Here is a 16,603-nt window from a genome sequence, read left to right on the forward strand (position 1 = left end):
ATATGAAAAATATAGACGAGCAACATGTTAAGCGAGAGTTGTTAAAGTGAAAATACTGCGAAATTGACCACGAGAAAACGAAAGGCGCCAGCTAGATTAGTTTAATGCTCTAATTTCTTATATCAGTTTTGATTGATCTTTAAAAAGATATCTCAAATTAGAATTTTTTTAAAAGATTACTGTGTATGTAGAAGGAGAGAATTGGCTATTACAACAATTTGGTAGATTAAATTTTCTAATCAATGAGGACTCGGCCAAACAAATAGACAATTGTCAAAAAGCTCCAAATATCACAACCAAACGACGCCATGAGATTCGGAATCCCAAAGGGCCACTATTGACCCGGCCGAAGCATAAATATAAGAGTGTAACATTAAAAAAACTTGCGATCTCAGTATCGTACAAGAAATAGGAAAACTCTTTTTCTTTTTATGATTATATCTAATCTTTTTGAGGTAATGTTTGCAACAGCTACAGAGAGAGAGAGAGAAAAAAAAAAGTTCAGTTCGACTAACAATTTTATGACTCGTTTGATGGTAAACAGAACAGCATTAGGTACAACTTATTAGACCATCACGGTCAATTTTGAGTATGTGACTAAGATCCTCATCGCATGTCTCATCTCACATCTTAGGGTACCAAAAGCCTTAATACTAACCTCATGAAGAAACAAATGGTCAGTCCGGGCTAAGCGCATTCCATGCTTCACAAATCTTGAAATTCTCTCTGTCAAATGCGCCACAAGTCCAAAGAATCTCTGTAACCAAGCGTGTACCACATTCTGGTTTTGTTCGACTTAAATACTTTTCGTTTTCTGACCAACATTTGCCACACCTCTTCAATGAGGCCTATCACCTGCCAGCTCAAGCTCTCTCTTTGAAGAGAGGATCTCGGTTAGACCGGAGCTGATGAGATCATACAGTAACCTTCTCTCTAATCTAGACCATTCCAGAAGCAGCCCATATTTCCCTTCAAGCTTTTCAAACACATTGAGGTCCACTGGATACTTTGTAGAGCAAGAATTACTCAAAAGAATATCTTTATCTGCACCATAGATGCACAAGTTGATAATATTAACTACGTATGAACAGGCTGTGTCTTCTTCGTTTTCGTACATCAATAGCATCTCTCCAACGCAATGCTCACCCAAAGCAGGAGTTTTACATTCTCTGCTGTATTTATCTGATTCCAACTTGAGAAGATGCAGTTGCATTCGATGTTCTACAAGAAAATAGAGTAGTTTTGCGGGGTTTTAGATATTTGCAGGAAAAGGAGTATTTACTACAAGAGAAATGGAGATAGCACATTGCTTTGATTTACCTTGGAGACCCGCACTGGCCCTCCCGAAATAGTGTGGGTTTGACAGGCCTTCATTTGATGGATGCTCATGGACAGACAGGGCTTTGTTGCTCAGCATCTCTGGAGCTCGTCATGGGGTCAGATCCTGATTCACTACACTCAGAAGGAGCAGAATCTAATTGAAGATGAAGCAAAGAAAATTTTCAACAAAATCAAATCTCAAGAGTAAAAGCAGCACTTTAGAATTCAATTTTCTCCCAAATTAATGCTCAGAAAGGTAGATGAACCCTATCAAGTAAAACATTTTAAAGGTCAAGGTACAATGGATATCCAGGAAACAAAAGGAAGAAAATTTGGAGAAATGTGAATTTTTGTATTTTATGTTGTAAAGAATGAGAAGAGATAGGGTAGAGGATTGGAGGAAAGAAACAAAATGAAATAAGTTAATGACAAGGATGCCCTATTTAAACTTTAGGTTAATCTACAGAACAAAATATTAGGGAAATTGGACCTCACAATCTCACACAAGAAAATGGGTGTGAAGCATGCACAGACGCACAAGCAATTATTTAAGGTGATATTTTTAGGAGAACAGTTAAGGAGAGTTTGTATTATCTGAAATCTCATATAAACAGCTTCGTGGTATGAGAAGGAATAATCACTCTTAAATTGAGCTCAGAATGTAGCTGCAAGTTCCCTGATCTAAAGATTCCTACGTTTAAAAACCAAATCTAAAGTGTATCATGTTCTCTAGTGTGTCATAAAAGTCTACCCCTCTCGTACATGATTCTAAAAGTCTACCCCTCTCGTACATGATTCTAAATAAGTGGTGTACACATTCCGCTCCTATAAGATGCAGATAAACAGAAGATAAATCAGGACAGAGGACTAAAGTAATAAAAAAGGTGAGAAGAATGTCATCTGCAGTATCGATCGGATTATCATGTAAACAACAGCAATGCCTTTACAGTTTACGCTATTATAATAAGGTTTACGAACAACCAGTTAGGACATGTGTCTAAGATTGTCAAATATCAAAAGATATTTGCAGAAAAAACAATTAAAAATTACATAAGCAAACTGTTTAATAATGCATTAGTATAGGAGATGACTGCAAATTTCATCAAAAAGGAAGACAAGCGCAACAAAGATAATAACCAGTTAGAACTCTTTTGCATAACATATCTGTTCAACCCCCCCATGAAATTAAACAAAGTCATGTCTTTGGATATCTGATGGAAGAGCTGAGACCGCAGACTGCAGCATGCTCCCTAACTTCCTTCTCAATCTTGATAACGTATAGACCAAGGACCCAGATAACTCCAGTTCTCCAAGACCAGCAGACTCACCACCTACAGTTATGAGGAATTGCCCTTCCAAATACTTTCGAAGAACGGCATCTACAACATCAATAAGACCAAGAGAACAGTGGGTGTGTGTCCATTGAGATACTATAAACCCAGCTAATAAACACTGCCCTAAGTCCACAAGCTGGGATACGAAACATGGCAACAGTATCTTGCAAAAATGTTGCACATTTTTTTGATCCAAACTGTCTTTATTACTATGCAAATATTCCTGACAATGGTGAGTAAGATATCCCACCGAATGGCATAGATAAGAGAACACCTTAGAAAGAGTTGGATCTGTAGCAATGTTTCCCAGGACTCCAGATGACAACACAAGAATCAGAAGTTCATAACCATGGTCTACACGAACGGATGCATTCTTGGGACTTCGTCCCCCATCATTAAGGGTAGCCTCAACCACGTGTAAGCATTGTAACCAAGGCCCTCTATAAGGAAGTAATAGTAACATCTTCAATGCCATGAAACAATCAACTTGAACTACGAGTTTATACAAGCACTGGGCTTCATCTTCGTCCAGCAATACATCAACTCCGTCAGACTTTGAAAATGATCTGTCCAGAATTTCAATTACCAGTTTGAACTCTGAAAGCCCAACGAGCTTTCTGATGATCTCCATCCAGCAACAGTGGAGGACTCGAGTAGAATAGGTATCATCCTTAATTTCTTCAGTTTTCCCAAGCTCTTCCTCTGGAAGGTTCTCCCAACCCTCATTGTCCCACTCATCACCGCTCCAGTCGTCAAATTCTTCAGTCGATGATTCAACACTTGTGAACTTCTCCTTGTTTACCTGTGTCCTGTTTGAACTATACAATGCTTCCCATTCCTCTAAAACAGACTGCAAGATATTGAGATCAGGCAGTGAAGTAGCCATTTCAGATAAATGTAAGAAACAAGAGACTGCTGAGTCAAGGGTGACTAGATCCTCAGGAGTAATCTTGATGTCTGGGGAGATCATGGCAACCAACCTAGTTGATTTCAATGCCACTAAAGTGCTTGTGATACTACTGCCAGAACCGTCAGCTCTTTCCGTTGTGGTCAGATCTCTGGGTGTGAAGCATGCTTGTTCCCATCCTTCCCATGTCTGGACCACTGAAGCAATTTCGGTGGGAAGATTTGTCAGGTTCTGTCCAGTGATGGCTTGCATTAGTTCCAAAGCATAGACGCGCAAATGGCTTCCCAATTGCATGTCATCAGAAAAGGCAGTCAACTTGCCCCAAACTCGGCATCTGATCAGATTAAGATCTTCTGCATAGTCACCATCTTCTAGCCTGCTCAGAGACGCTAGCAGATAATGCAGGTCCTTGTGCTCTTCACAGCCTCTGCTCAGGTCTAGTAAAGATTTCTCCATCAAATATACATAAAGATCTACAAGATTCTTAAGCTTTCCATCCAAAGTTAAGCTTGTTGCGTATAATTCAGCTTCAGAGTATACTTTAGCAACAAAATTGAACCCACAGCCCGAGAAAATCATGGCTTGAAAGAAACTTGAGATGTCTGCAGTCAGACCACCCTTGAGACCCAGTTTAACATAGCCAGTAATCATGCTCCACCCACAGTCTGTTGATATTTCATTTTCTGTCACTAACTTTTTCAGTACCTTGAGACATCTTGCTAGGTGCTTTCTATCAAAGCCTTCATCATCAGCCATTTTGATCCAAAAGCTCATGAGCACAATAAGACAACCTCTCTTTGCAGATTCATTTGAATTTTTAAATGACGGACTGCCAGACGGAAGACAGAGTTTGCAATATCTCTCAATAATGTAGGACTGGTCATCTTCTTCAAGTGATTTGATATATTTATTGCAAACATCATAGTTAGCTTCAATTTTTCCTACTAGTTCTGGCAACTCATCTGGATCCACACTACTTTCACTCTCCAGGTGAGCTAAGCAACTTTGAATGTGATGCTTATAAACATCCTGCCATGACATGATGTGGACAATTGCTTCAGAATCACTGTAGATGCTGCCAAGGGCCCGTACCATATCCGCCAGAGCTTCTATAGTAGAATCACGGATGTTAATGGATACTTCTTCATTGATATGCCCAAAGTTCAAATCATCTAGTCCAGCAATGTTTTTAAAGTCCAATTCACTGATGAAAGACACCCTTTGACATTCTTGTTCAATAACCTTGTAAAACTGAAATGGCTCCAAATTATGCTTCTTATGGTGTAGATACTGGTGGGTCAGTTCCATTAATGCTGGCTCTTCAGTTTTCCTCAAGTGCAAATAGCAGGCCGAAAGGATGCCATAAATGTATGAAAGTCGCTGCTTGTTGTGACCATCAATTTCAGGATAGACAACTGATGAAATCATGATAATGACCTCCTTAGCACACTTCACTATGGTTTCTCTGAACTCTGAGATTTCTGCTAGAATATCATCATTCCTCCACTGGTCAGAAACAAGAACGGAGCCAAAAAACCGTAGTAGAACCTACAAATTGAATGCAAACATTTAGAGTCTGGACTTAGCATGTGTGAGTCATTGCGATTCAAGCCGTAGGTATCAGCAAGTTTAACTGCTTCCTTGAGAATGTGATTTTTCTCTGTCTTTACCGAATCAATGAAGGAAAAAACAACAGCCTTGATGTACTCAGCATCACCAGATAAAAAGCGGGCAGTTTCTATCCCAGGAATTATTTGCTCCAGATTTCTTGCTTGATCAGCTAAATGTTTCTGCTCTTCCAATTTTGCTTTCCACTCTCTCCAGAATGTTGATTGTGCTTTCTCAATGTGTTCAAGTTCATCTGATTAAAAGCATCAAACAAGCAAACACTTTAGAGCAATAAAAGCCTCCACCTTAAATGCATGAAAGCTCACAGGACGAAGAATATTCATTTATAATCAGAAAATGTTTACTGAATTTTTTTTAGAAGTACATATATGAACAAGGAATTAATTTTCCAGTTGACAGCTCTTCTAATAAACATGCCTTCGTCAACTTCCTGCTTGCTCAGCACGCTAATAAACTGGAACTTATTTTTTTTAAAAGAGTACATACGAGAACCGGGGCTTAATTTTCCAGTTGAAAGCCCTTGTAATAGGCATGTCTTCGCTAAGGTTTTGCTTTCTCACTGTGCTAATAAATTGGGAGCAACTATTTTTTAAAAAAGTACATATGAGAAACAGGAAATAATTTGCCAGTTGAAAGATCTTCTAATAGACATGTCTTCATCAAGTTATGATTGCTAAGTGCTTTCTCAGTGTGTTCAAGTTCATTTGATGAAAAGCATCAAAGCAAACAAACACTTTAGAGAAAGCCTCTGCCTAAAATTTGCATGTACGTTCATTACTGATTTTTCAAAAAGAAGTACACATGATAACCAGGACATAATTTTCAGTTGAAAGCCCTCCTAATAGCCATGTCTTAGTCGAGTTTTTTCTTGTCCAGTGTGCTAATCACTGAAAACCACTTCTAGAGTATATTGCATATCAAAATACTCACAAGTTAGAGCAACCTATAAACTGTAAGTGTAAAGTGACATCATTACTGTCCTCAGATTCACAACTGATTAGCATTTTATAAATGTAAAGAGATATAAATAACATCGAGAATCTAAGATTAGAAAAATATGTAGAAGCATATGATTTTACCAAAAATAAATGATGTGTGCTTCTCTTGAAATTTGTGAATCAAGAGATTCCGTCTCTCATCAGGGGTTGCGCATTCTTTGTGTGAATTTTGCAGTGAGCTATACACCATCCCTACATTCATGATGCTGAACATCTCCTGATATCCTTTCCTATCTTTCAATTGTTGTTCAATTATTTCGACGCCCTGAAAAGCATCAACAAGATTCAGTAGAAATGAGCATCCTAGAACATCCTCCTCTGTGCTTACAGGGGGTTCCATAATAGACTTTGCAATAGAGGCCATGAGATCATCACTTGGAGCAATATCATTATCAGCCAACCAATAAAGAATACTGATCAATGCTTGAGTTCGTATGGAGATATAATGTCCTCCAGGAAGAATTTCTGAACCCTGAACCGCCTTCTTACCATATTCTTCTTTCCTACTCAACTCCATGAGCCAAGGAAGCTCCAGTGCAGCAAATGATAAAACTTTTCTGTTTTCTCTTAAGAGAGAATCCCAATTAATCCCGTCTTCATCAAATGACAACTCCTTGCCAACCTTGAAAAGTATGTCCTTGATGTTATTGAAGTGATCATCATCACTCACACTCCCATGAAAATCGGTGACATGCTCCACATGTCTAGAATTATCTCTTAGATCAAATATATCTTGGACACTCTGTGCAGAGAGTGGCATTATCGAGGATCCCTTTACAGAAAAATTCGGAGGACTTGTTCGAGTTGAAACCATAAGATTCTCACATTGCATATGGATATCAAAATCCTTCCATGCATGAAGCAATTCCCCAATAGATTCCTCATCACAATGGCTCAAAGCGAAACTCAAAAGCTGCTTTCGGGAACTTGAATCCATATTGTCAAGATGGGGACCCCTGGCAATTGCAGCACATAAGTCCCATATTGGCCCATGGCCCTTTCTAGCCAACACTAGACAAAGATCAAAAGCCAATTGTAGATCGCCTGCTACAGCAGCTTCTCTAGCGATTGCTTCTTCTACAGATGCTATATCTTCTTGAGAGGTTAGTCCTAGAAGTTTGGCGATTTCAATGAGTTCATCCACATTAAGGTAAGCTCCAGGTTGGCTAGAAATTACCATATTAATGATTTCCATGGGATTTCTTATCTGCTTAAATTGCATGGGTAGGAGAGTCACTCCAAGATTTGGAAGTCTAGTGGTGAGAGCTTCGATGATATCAGCCTCTATCTGAACGATCTTGCTATTTGGGAAAAGATTTAAACACTCCTTGGCCTTCCAGATCTGCAAGGTTTCAGGTTTCAAGAGGTTAAAACAGTTTTTAACAGGATAGAAGCAATGGCTTGTATAAAAAGAAATAACCAAACTTACAGTACATGGTTAACTCAACCTTTTGTCTTCCATTAAACTTCATTATGAGATCAAACTTAACCATAAAAAGTAGCAAATTCACTGGGATAATGTCAGACTAAGATAAAGCATAAATAAGTTAACAATTTAACTAGATAGTTTAATCTGGTTCCTTAGTAGTTAAGCAGCTAACACCTCCACATACATACACACCCCCCACAGAAAGAAAAAAGAGAAAATGAGTAAGAAGATAAGGAGTAAAGAAAGAAAAGGGGAAGATGGATGAGGAGGGGAGACCAGAAAAGGAGAAAGGAATAAAAAGTAAAAAAAAAAAAAACATAGATAAAAAAGGAAAGGAGAACAGAGTACAAGAATATGTAGAAGGAAGAGAAAGAAGGGGGAAAACGCCTAAACATTTATAAATAAATGGGATACGCTTAAGAAGAAGAATTGAAAATATCTTCATAAGTCACTGACTCAATTATCAGCAACTCAATAGTAGATTATAACAAAATAATTTGCACATTTATGAACACAAAAATTGAACAGGATACTCACTTCGGTGCAAGCAAGACTTGAAGCTGAGAAGAAATACTCCCTTGCAGCTTGAACAACTAAATTTTCAGCTTTCTCTGTTTGCAAAGCAATGGAACTCGTCCCTTTCAGATAGTTCCTTGCAAGTGAGAATTTACCAGCTTTTAAAAGCCCTCTACAAAATTCAGTTAGCATATACTCTGAATCAAGAAAAGGAAATGCCTTTTCCCGAAAAGATTGCATATCACGCCACATGTTGGCCCAATCATTATCTGATCTACCTGGTTGCCGGCGGCCAAATTTAGATAAAATAAGTCGAAGAAGTTGTTTCACATTCTTCTCATCAGATTGCGCACCTAAAAAGAAGCTTATCGGTTTTGGCACCTGCAAACAAAAAAAGGATGTGAACTTCAAGTCAGTATTTTAAAGTTGAGGCTGCATAATATCTGCTGAACACAAAAGTGATTCATTAACTTGATTGAACAAATTCCTGTGAGGATTAGAACATGATGATGGTGAGAACAGTTAGACACTCTCATAAAGCATTTAGGGGAAGGAAAATTGCAGGACAGAGCAGTAAATTATAGAAAGAATTAAAGATGAGATGTTGCTTCCTGCTACTCTCAAGGTTTTCATGGTCGCATGGGGGGAAGACTCCATAAGAGTAAACTTCAACAGGGGTATCTTATAGGGCCAATTGCCAAATGACATTGCAGAACATACTACTTTTAAAATTTTGGCAGATCAAAGTAAAAAAAACTCCCTCTTAACTTGCAATCTCTCAACTAAGAAAGGACTCCTCACTCCTTATATCTGCATGTCGATACATCATAGTTAACACTTTACCACTTTAGTTTTGACATCTTAATCATTATAATTTATCTTTTTCATCTTTGCCTCAAACATTCTTTTTCTTTTGATCTCCACCCCAACATCTCATCCCATAATTAGTTATTGCAAACACCAGGTTTATCACACAACAGTTTAGAAGCCTTATTTTCTGCGAAACTACTCTGCTTTCAAAGAGTGTATCCATATTTATGTTTTATTTTTTCAAGTATACCTCCAGATCGTCAATTTAGTCATCACTTTTGCACTCCAAATTTATTCAGAATGCATTGATACTCCCAAAATCTACTTTGTTAAAAATTTCAGTTGACTACTGTTACTTGTTCGCCTATTCTTTTTCACAATGCACTCTGGAGTTCAGACTGCCTCACTGAATGTAAAACAATATCTACAAGTATGACAGACCTAGCGTTTACAGCTGAAAATTTCTAAACAGAATATAGCTGCTAGATTAATTGACCTACTAAATATAGGTTCTTTTTATGAAGCCCATCATAAGTATTTCTATCAGTTACACTTCCTCTTTTGCTGGTAGGTTACCTCCATTTCCACACAAAAATGACTTCTTTCTCACCCTTCATATAATTTTTCATGTCATTGTGTCACATGCTCCCAAAGAAATCTCTCCAAGTTACCATTTTGTGTTAGCTATGATTCATCTGTCCACCTAATTTTGTTGATGTGTTGAAAATTGAAGATTTGTTGCATTATTCATCACTTAACGGACTGATAATTGATTCAGCTGGACTTATGCATCTCAATCACCACCACTCCAGGTTTCATCTTTCAGTTTACCAATAAAGTACAATAATAACGTCTTTATACAACTCAGACCTGGAATGCTATCTGATTCATAAGAAAGGGAAATTAAGGTTCCCCACAGGAAAGTTGATGGTGTATTGTTAGCAAATATGCATACTACAAGTATTTAGCATGAAACCAAAAAACTCAGAAAATAAATTCTGATGATATATACCTGGTAGAAGGCCAAAAGTCTTCCCACTTCTACATGGCCTTCGGCAATATTTATTCTCCTCTCTATATCATCAGATGCATCACTATCTAAATGGTCCACAGAGCCTCTAGAATTTTGTGATGCACGCTCTCCCTCAAGTGAATTTGTTGAACTTAATTGCATCTCAGACCTTCCAAGTTGGCTTCTCAAGTAAGAGAATCTAGGTGTTCCCAGACTCTGTGTACCATGCCTTGTATTGAACTCCTTGCTGCTGTTATGTCTTAGTGTTTTCCTTGGAAGCTTTGACAAAATGGATGCCATTGTATTCCACTGATCTATAAGAGTGCAAAGATAGATGCAATGGAGTGCAGTTTCAACTATTTCAACTTCATTTTTGAAAAGGCCATCAACTGGGAAATCCCCACATCCATTTTCAATAACTGCCAAGCATATTTCTAACAGATTGTCTGCAGCAATCTCCTTCAACCATCTAACGACAAATGAATCTTTCTCATCCTGATGTGGAAAACCTTGATTCTCTTCCATCTTATCTCTAGAATCTACTGGTTTAAAGAAACACCGCTGTTTCATAAATGGGACAGCTGTGTCATTAAGTCTTTTCACTACAGTGTCCTCTTTCACACCCTTAAGCATAATTCTGAATTTCTCATAGTCTGACAACTGTTCCCATGCAATAAGACTCATACTGAAATCTTCTTCACAACTATCAGAATAAATTAGTTGATGCAAATATGATGTGTCCTCAAGGAAGTTCTGCAGCTCCACCATACCCTTGCAGTATGCAAACTCTAGCAGAGAAAGGCAGTTGTCGAGCTGGCCACTCAAGTTATCAATATCCCTTGTTCTCTTTATGTACCATTCTGAGAGTTCAGCAGTTGATGGCCAGACAAAGCCCAGAGACTGTTTGAGGATATTTTCAGTTCTTAGTTGGATACACTTCTCGGAATTGCTAGGCATGTTGTTTATAAAGGAGATCATCTTTTCGCATTCAACCCAATCGCTTTCCCTTAAAGCAATGGTACTAGGAGGTGACCTCCCAGGAAGCAGCTGACCATATGACTGAACTGGAACTGTTTCAGGTATAGCAGATAAAATGTCTAATATTTTAGGGGAGAGAGAATACGGATGACGTTTGAAAAGAAGGTTAAGAGCTCCAATTTTTCCACTTTCAGCTAGACTTATAGCTGCTTCATAAAGAGGAATAGCACGAAATTTTCTGTATTCTTGCATAGAAAACCTGCAGAAATAGGGGAAAGCTAAGCAAGATGCTGAAAATCAAATAAGAATAAACTATGCAGCATGACAACAAGACATGGACGTCAAGTGACCTAGTGTCTAGAAGCAGACAAGGACCTTCTAAAAGATTAACATATGGACATAGCTGTAATTTATCATGTCTGTGCATAGAGAAGTATACTCAAAATCCAACACGTCCAATTTATGTAATTGTAGGCTTTAATTAACATAGTTGAGACTTCCATCTTCCACGAGGTTATTGGTATTGAAGAGGTGGCAACACTATCTTCTTATGATGATTTATTTCCCATGGAAGTGTCTTAGTTCCCTTGAGTAATCCTCAAAAAAGTTGAAATGTCCAAGTACCCATCACATCAAAATATTGAAAAATGAAGTATGCATCTAACATTACTTACGGACAATGCCTAAATGAACCTGAAATACGTGGACATTAAGTCATGAACGCTTGGATAGGCAATGCATTAAATACTCACCAGGAATTAAGCTGGTGATCAGCATATTTAAGAAGAACCGACAACACTGAAGATTTATATTGTATGAACAACAGAAGAATAAAATAATTAAACATAGTGTAGGTGAGCAACATTGATAAAGGTGTTGAGTAGTCTTTAAGTACCTCTACACAATGCACATTTTCATCCTCTAAAAATTTAAAGCAATTTTGAGAATTGATAATACATAAAACCTATATCATGCCGCTGATATCGCACTTCGCATCTGAATGTTTAAAAAACATGTTTAAGGTTGATGTTTTGATAAGCTTCACAGCAGGCAAACCAACAATCTGAATATTTTGACTACATGTATGATGTATGATGTATCACGGAAACAAGTATCATGCAACTGTATGTCTGTATCATGACAGATGCACTAGTTGTACGCATGTATTGGACTCCAAGCCTGAGTCTTTGCATAGTTTCTAAAATATGTTATGTGAATGTGCCATCTCGTGCCGTCCCATCTTACCACCCATGCAATATAGACTAGGCCAAAGACAAATAAATTGTGATATTTAGAGAAGAATCTACTATTTATTCTCTAACTAGAGGTTTATGTTCGTAAATTGGAGGCTTATTCAGGTTGCAAAGAATGTAGGCAGTCACCTGCTGAATTCAATTGTTCATACTGATATATTTATGCTCCAAAAGTTGGATTAAACTAGAGGGGAAAAATAAAATATCCCAAGAAGACAGTTATTATTCACCATTGTTCTATAATCCACCTGTAGCTTGAAGAAAAATTACACACCTTCCCATATTTATCCCCATAAATGTTTCCAGCTTGTCTCTATATTGTAGGAGCTGAAGCCTAATAACCCAAAAATCCCAGACTGTGTTTGATTGACCATCATCCAAGTCCAAGAACTTGTACTCATCAGTTATACGAAGCCCATAAGAAAGTAGAGCCTTCACAATATCTTCACTTGGTCCAACTTTATCTAAACATTCAGATAGTACAAACATTTGATCCGTAATTTTTGGCAAAATCACATCTATGTCATGGATACCTTGATCAGAATGCAGCCACTGTTCTTTGAAAACTTCATTTTTGTCCAGCTTGTGACGACTGGCAAATTCCAATGCACACTGGTATTGTTGATTGCTGATTAGAACAGTATACATCTCTGAAACAGATTTCCCAGATAATGACATCAACCTCCAGTAAAATTTGTCATTGTCAAGCTGATTCGCGGTTATAGAAGACATTGGCTTGGTTTGCTGCATATTTTTGCTTTTTGCTGGCTCAGAGAGTGATATATTCTCATCAGACAACTTGCTGCTCTCCAGAACAAATACATGTCCTTCATGATGCTTCATTCTCTCAATAGCAGGCATAGAAAATACTGGATCATTCTCAATAACTTTTACACCACTAATGATGTTATAGATGGAAATGTTGCCTTCCCTCTTTGCAAGAATAAGAATATGATCAGTCCACCAGCTGATGTCAACAATACTCTGTATGGATTCCTTACTAGTATGTGTCAAACTATCAGCTATGTTAGAATGCTGAGTCTCAGCAAAAGAAATATTGGATAGTGAGAATTTTTCAGCATCCAGGTTAAATAAATCTATTCCCCCAGACAAATTGAGTACAGCAACATGCTTTGCATGGGGTGAGATCGCCACTTTGGGCGAGGTAAAAGGACCATTGTCACTATTTGAAGCTACAAAGAGACCTTTAAATTGAGGACTGCAGAACAACAACTCAAGCTCCAAATTTGTTGTCAGGCGAAAAAGAAAAACAAAATAGAAACCTGAGAAAATCCAAGAAACGCCATTCATTCAATATATGTATACACAAGATATCTCATTATCCCAGTTGCTTAAAGACTCAGATAAATAACAAAGGTAATAATTGCATAAAAGTTCCTATGGCACTATATTGAATTACCAGAATCATCACTAGAATTTTCCGAGACACTAGAAGCACCAACCAGCACACCAAAAGAAAGACTTGAATGGAAGTCCAAACAGAACACTTTGTGAGGAAACTGCTTCTTGTCTGTTAAGAATCTACTTGAAGTTGGAACTTGATAAATGCAAGCAGTTGGATCAAGGAAGATATCAACATGATGAAGCAACGCATCCTCTGTAAAAATATAGAAACCAGACCTGTACAAAAGCTTACCATGACAAATTCAGTTTAAAAAAAATTGCCTAGTATACAAGTCTTCCAGTACATCTATAAAAATACCCCACGAAGCTATGCAAGTAAAGATGTATAAGTTACCAGAAAGATTTTTCCAACCTGACATCATCCTGAACAATCAGGTCAATAATAGGTGCAGACAGTTTTAACTGGCTACTGCTTCTTCTCACTAGTTCCTCTCCACTTGATTTGATAAGGAAAAGGGTACTCATTTCATCAATTACCCCAAGGATACCCTGAGATTCCAGCCAAGCTCCACCAGCAAAAGCAGTCAGTCTGTCATTACCTGATTGCACAAAGTAAATATTAGGAACTTCTTCATTAATCCACATGTTAGATGGAGAACTCATCATGAGTGGCAGTGGCAGCAGCATACTGCTGCCTCTCCTCAATTAGCCAAGTGCTGAGTCGTGTTGCAAAAATGGCAAAACTATCTGGTTAATTGGTGTTACTTCACTTGAAATGAATGAAGAGCATCAGATGGCCTAAATTTATTTGGTGGTGTTCGGACTATTGACTAGTATTAAAGAAATTTCATCCCCTTGCTTGCAGAGGATGGGAGTTATTCACTTTAACATTTAAATTCAAAGAGTACTTTAAAGCTAACTAATTTATCAAACCTAAAACAGAGAAAATTGTACTTCTTTTGTTTGGCATACCTTAGCATCACGAGACCTTTAGGCATCACGTGGGCCAACAATGTCCAAAGTAGAACTCTTTCTTTACTAGATGCCTAAAGTGACATCTAATAGTGCAACCTAGTAAGACTGTCTTCTATCTGCAGTTGCTATTATTAAAATTTAGGATCTGCCCAGTAATAGCATCCAAATGAACTGAATCATACAACTATAGTCTATAGCTTAACCAATGATGCTATTTATGGATTACTAGAATATCACAAGGTTCTTACTTAGCACTCAACCTAAAGAAGTAAAGCACAACAAAAACATAATGGCAAAAAAAAAAACTTCCGTTGAATCACCTATTTCTAATTTGTATACAAGTGATTATTCAGAGACTCACTTGTAAAGATGCCAGTGGGATGCATATAGTTATCGCCCTTCTGCAAAATAGTGATTTGATTTCTGCAGGCTATTGCAATGTATTCACCATTTGGTGAAACAAACAGAGACGTCCTTTTGGTGAATAATCTCGGCCGTTTATATCGAGTCCATTTCTCTTTAAGCTGTTTGGCACCTTATTTAGCAAGGGAAAACATCTTATGTAAGCTTAAAACAATCCAGAGAACTAGAGTACGAAAAAAAAGACATTTTCATGTAAAACAACAACTTGGATGTTAATACTCACAATTATAATTTAAAAAACTATAGGAACTCCTTGAAATTTATATGATAACAACTTGGATGTTAATACTCACAATTATAATTTAAAAAACTATAGGAACTCCTTGAAATTTATATGATTCTACGACAGGTCATGGAACCTAATCTTATAATTTAAAAAACTATAGGAACTCCTTGAAATTTATATGATTCTACGACAGGTCATGGAACCTAATCATGAAGAATCGATTAATAATAACATAAATTAGAAAATTAAAACCTTGAAATGAAAGATACGATCGCCAACCCCCAGCAGAACTCCTGCCAACCTAAATTCGAGGGGGGAAACAATTGATCAACAATTGATCAGAAGAAAATAAGAAAAATCAAAATGCGACAAACAAATAGAGGATTCAAAACCTCTTCTCTGAATGAATCTGAAGAGAAAGGCCTCTCGGCGTGCTGGCGGATCTCGTAGAGAACCTCTTCCGCTGCTGCTGCTTCTTCTCTCCCTTCTTCCATCTCCTTAATATTCTTCGGGATCGAAACCCTAATTTGATAGAAAACTTGAGATCTGCTCTCAAATTTATGGCGCGAATCGATTCTCCCAAATCTCGCACTCGGTTCTTCTCAACATTAGCGGGAGGAGCTCGCCGGAGAGTTAACGGCTTTAGGGTTCTGCCGAGGAGGCGAAGATTAGGGTTTGGGCTTGTGGAGTCGAAAGTAGTGGAAGGAGACAGAGCGGGGAAAAAGACGAGCTGTTGAATCGAAACCGGCAGATTGAAGACGGACTTTCTGCGTATAACCCCCCGAATGATGATTTATTCGTGGAAATATGTTTTTCTAATAGAAATTGAACCGATTTATGTTTATTTGGCGCAAACAAAATAACGAAAGGAGTTAAAAATAAGCGCAAAATTATCAGATTGGTTTTTTTATCCTATGTCGCATATTGGTATATATTTTTACTCCAGCGATTATTTGATATATTATGTAGACAACAGTGACAAATTGAATTATGTGGCTCTTCAGATGCGCCCGACATAAATTAAGTGTGCTTACTTGGTCAGGTAACAATTAAGAGAGTAAACAAAACCTAATTTCTCTTAGTTCTCTGTTCTCCCTTTCTTTCTTTGTTCATACAAAGAAGATAATGAATCTTTCAAACATTACAGAGATTCCCATTGTGCATGGAGTTTGGGACCTTCCAGGCTTGATTACTTCCATATACACTGAGACGCTAAAGAGGATTAGGGTTATTTTGTCGGCCATAGTGAGACACAAAAAGATGAGTTCAAAATTTAAAATTTTAAAATAATTTGAGGAATTAGATCATTAGTAAGGATGCTTGGTGTTATTTAATGGGTTCAAAACTTCAATTTCACTACAAAATGTGGTAGATTTGTGTAAATTAGAGTTTTTCATCCCCTTGAGCCATTGTTTGCTTCTTCTCATG

General features: G+C 37.6%; 2 protein-coding genes across 4 annotated transcripts; both read right to left on the reverse strand.

Annotated features, from left to right (window-relative positions):
• On the reverse strand, positions 424-2,063 carry LOC109833362. 2 transcript variants are annotated; one of them, XM_020401015.1, is made up of 3 exons: positions 1,321-2,063; positions 1,147-1,221; positions 424-1,044 (listed from the first exon to the last, which is right to left on the reverse strand). In XM_020401015.1, exons 1-3 carry the CDS (start codon positions 1,415-1,417, stop codon positions 839-841), a joined length of 378 nt encoding a protein of 125 aa, XP_020256604.1. In that variant the 5' UTR covers positions 1,418-2,063; the 3' UTR covers positions 424-838. The 2 variants fall into 2 exon arrangements, with proteins under 2 accessions (XP_020256604.1, XP_020256603.1); XM_020401014.1 differs by having other exon boundaries at positions 424-1,221.
• On the reverse strand, positions 2,220-16,003 carry LOC109833360 (MAG2-interacting protein 2). Of its 2 annotated transcripts, none has more exons than XM_020401012.1 (11): positions 15,568-16,003; positions 15,428-15,476; positions 14,888-15,061; positions 13,946-14,150; positions 13,607-13,827; positions 12,461-13,469; positions 9,956-11,192; positions 8,155-8,514; positions 6,270-7,530; positions 5,159-5,422; positions 2,220-5,111 (listed from the first exon to the last, which is right to left on the reverse strand). In XM_020401012.1, exons 1-11 carry the CDS (start codon positions 15,667-15,669, stop codon positions 2,506-2,508), a joined length of 7,488 nt encoding a protein of 2,495 aa, XP_020256601.1. In that variant the 5' UTR covers positions 15,670-16,003; the 3' UTR covers positions 2,220-2,505. The 2 variants fall into 2 exon arrangements, with proteins under 2 accessions (XP_020256601.1, XP_020256602.1); XM_020401013.1 differs by having other exon boundaries at positions 13,964-14,150; positions 15,568-16,002.

Source organism: Asparagus officinalis, chromosome 3, assembly GCF_001876935.1.
Source record: "Asparagus officinalis chromosome 3, Aspof.V1, whole genome shotgun sequence".
In the NCBI taxonomy this organism is placed as follows: domain Eukaryota; kingdom Viridiplantae; phylum Streptophyta; class Magnoliopsida; order Asparagales; family Asparagaceae; genus Asparagus; species Asparagus officinalis.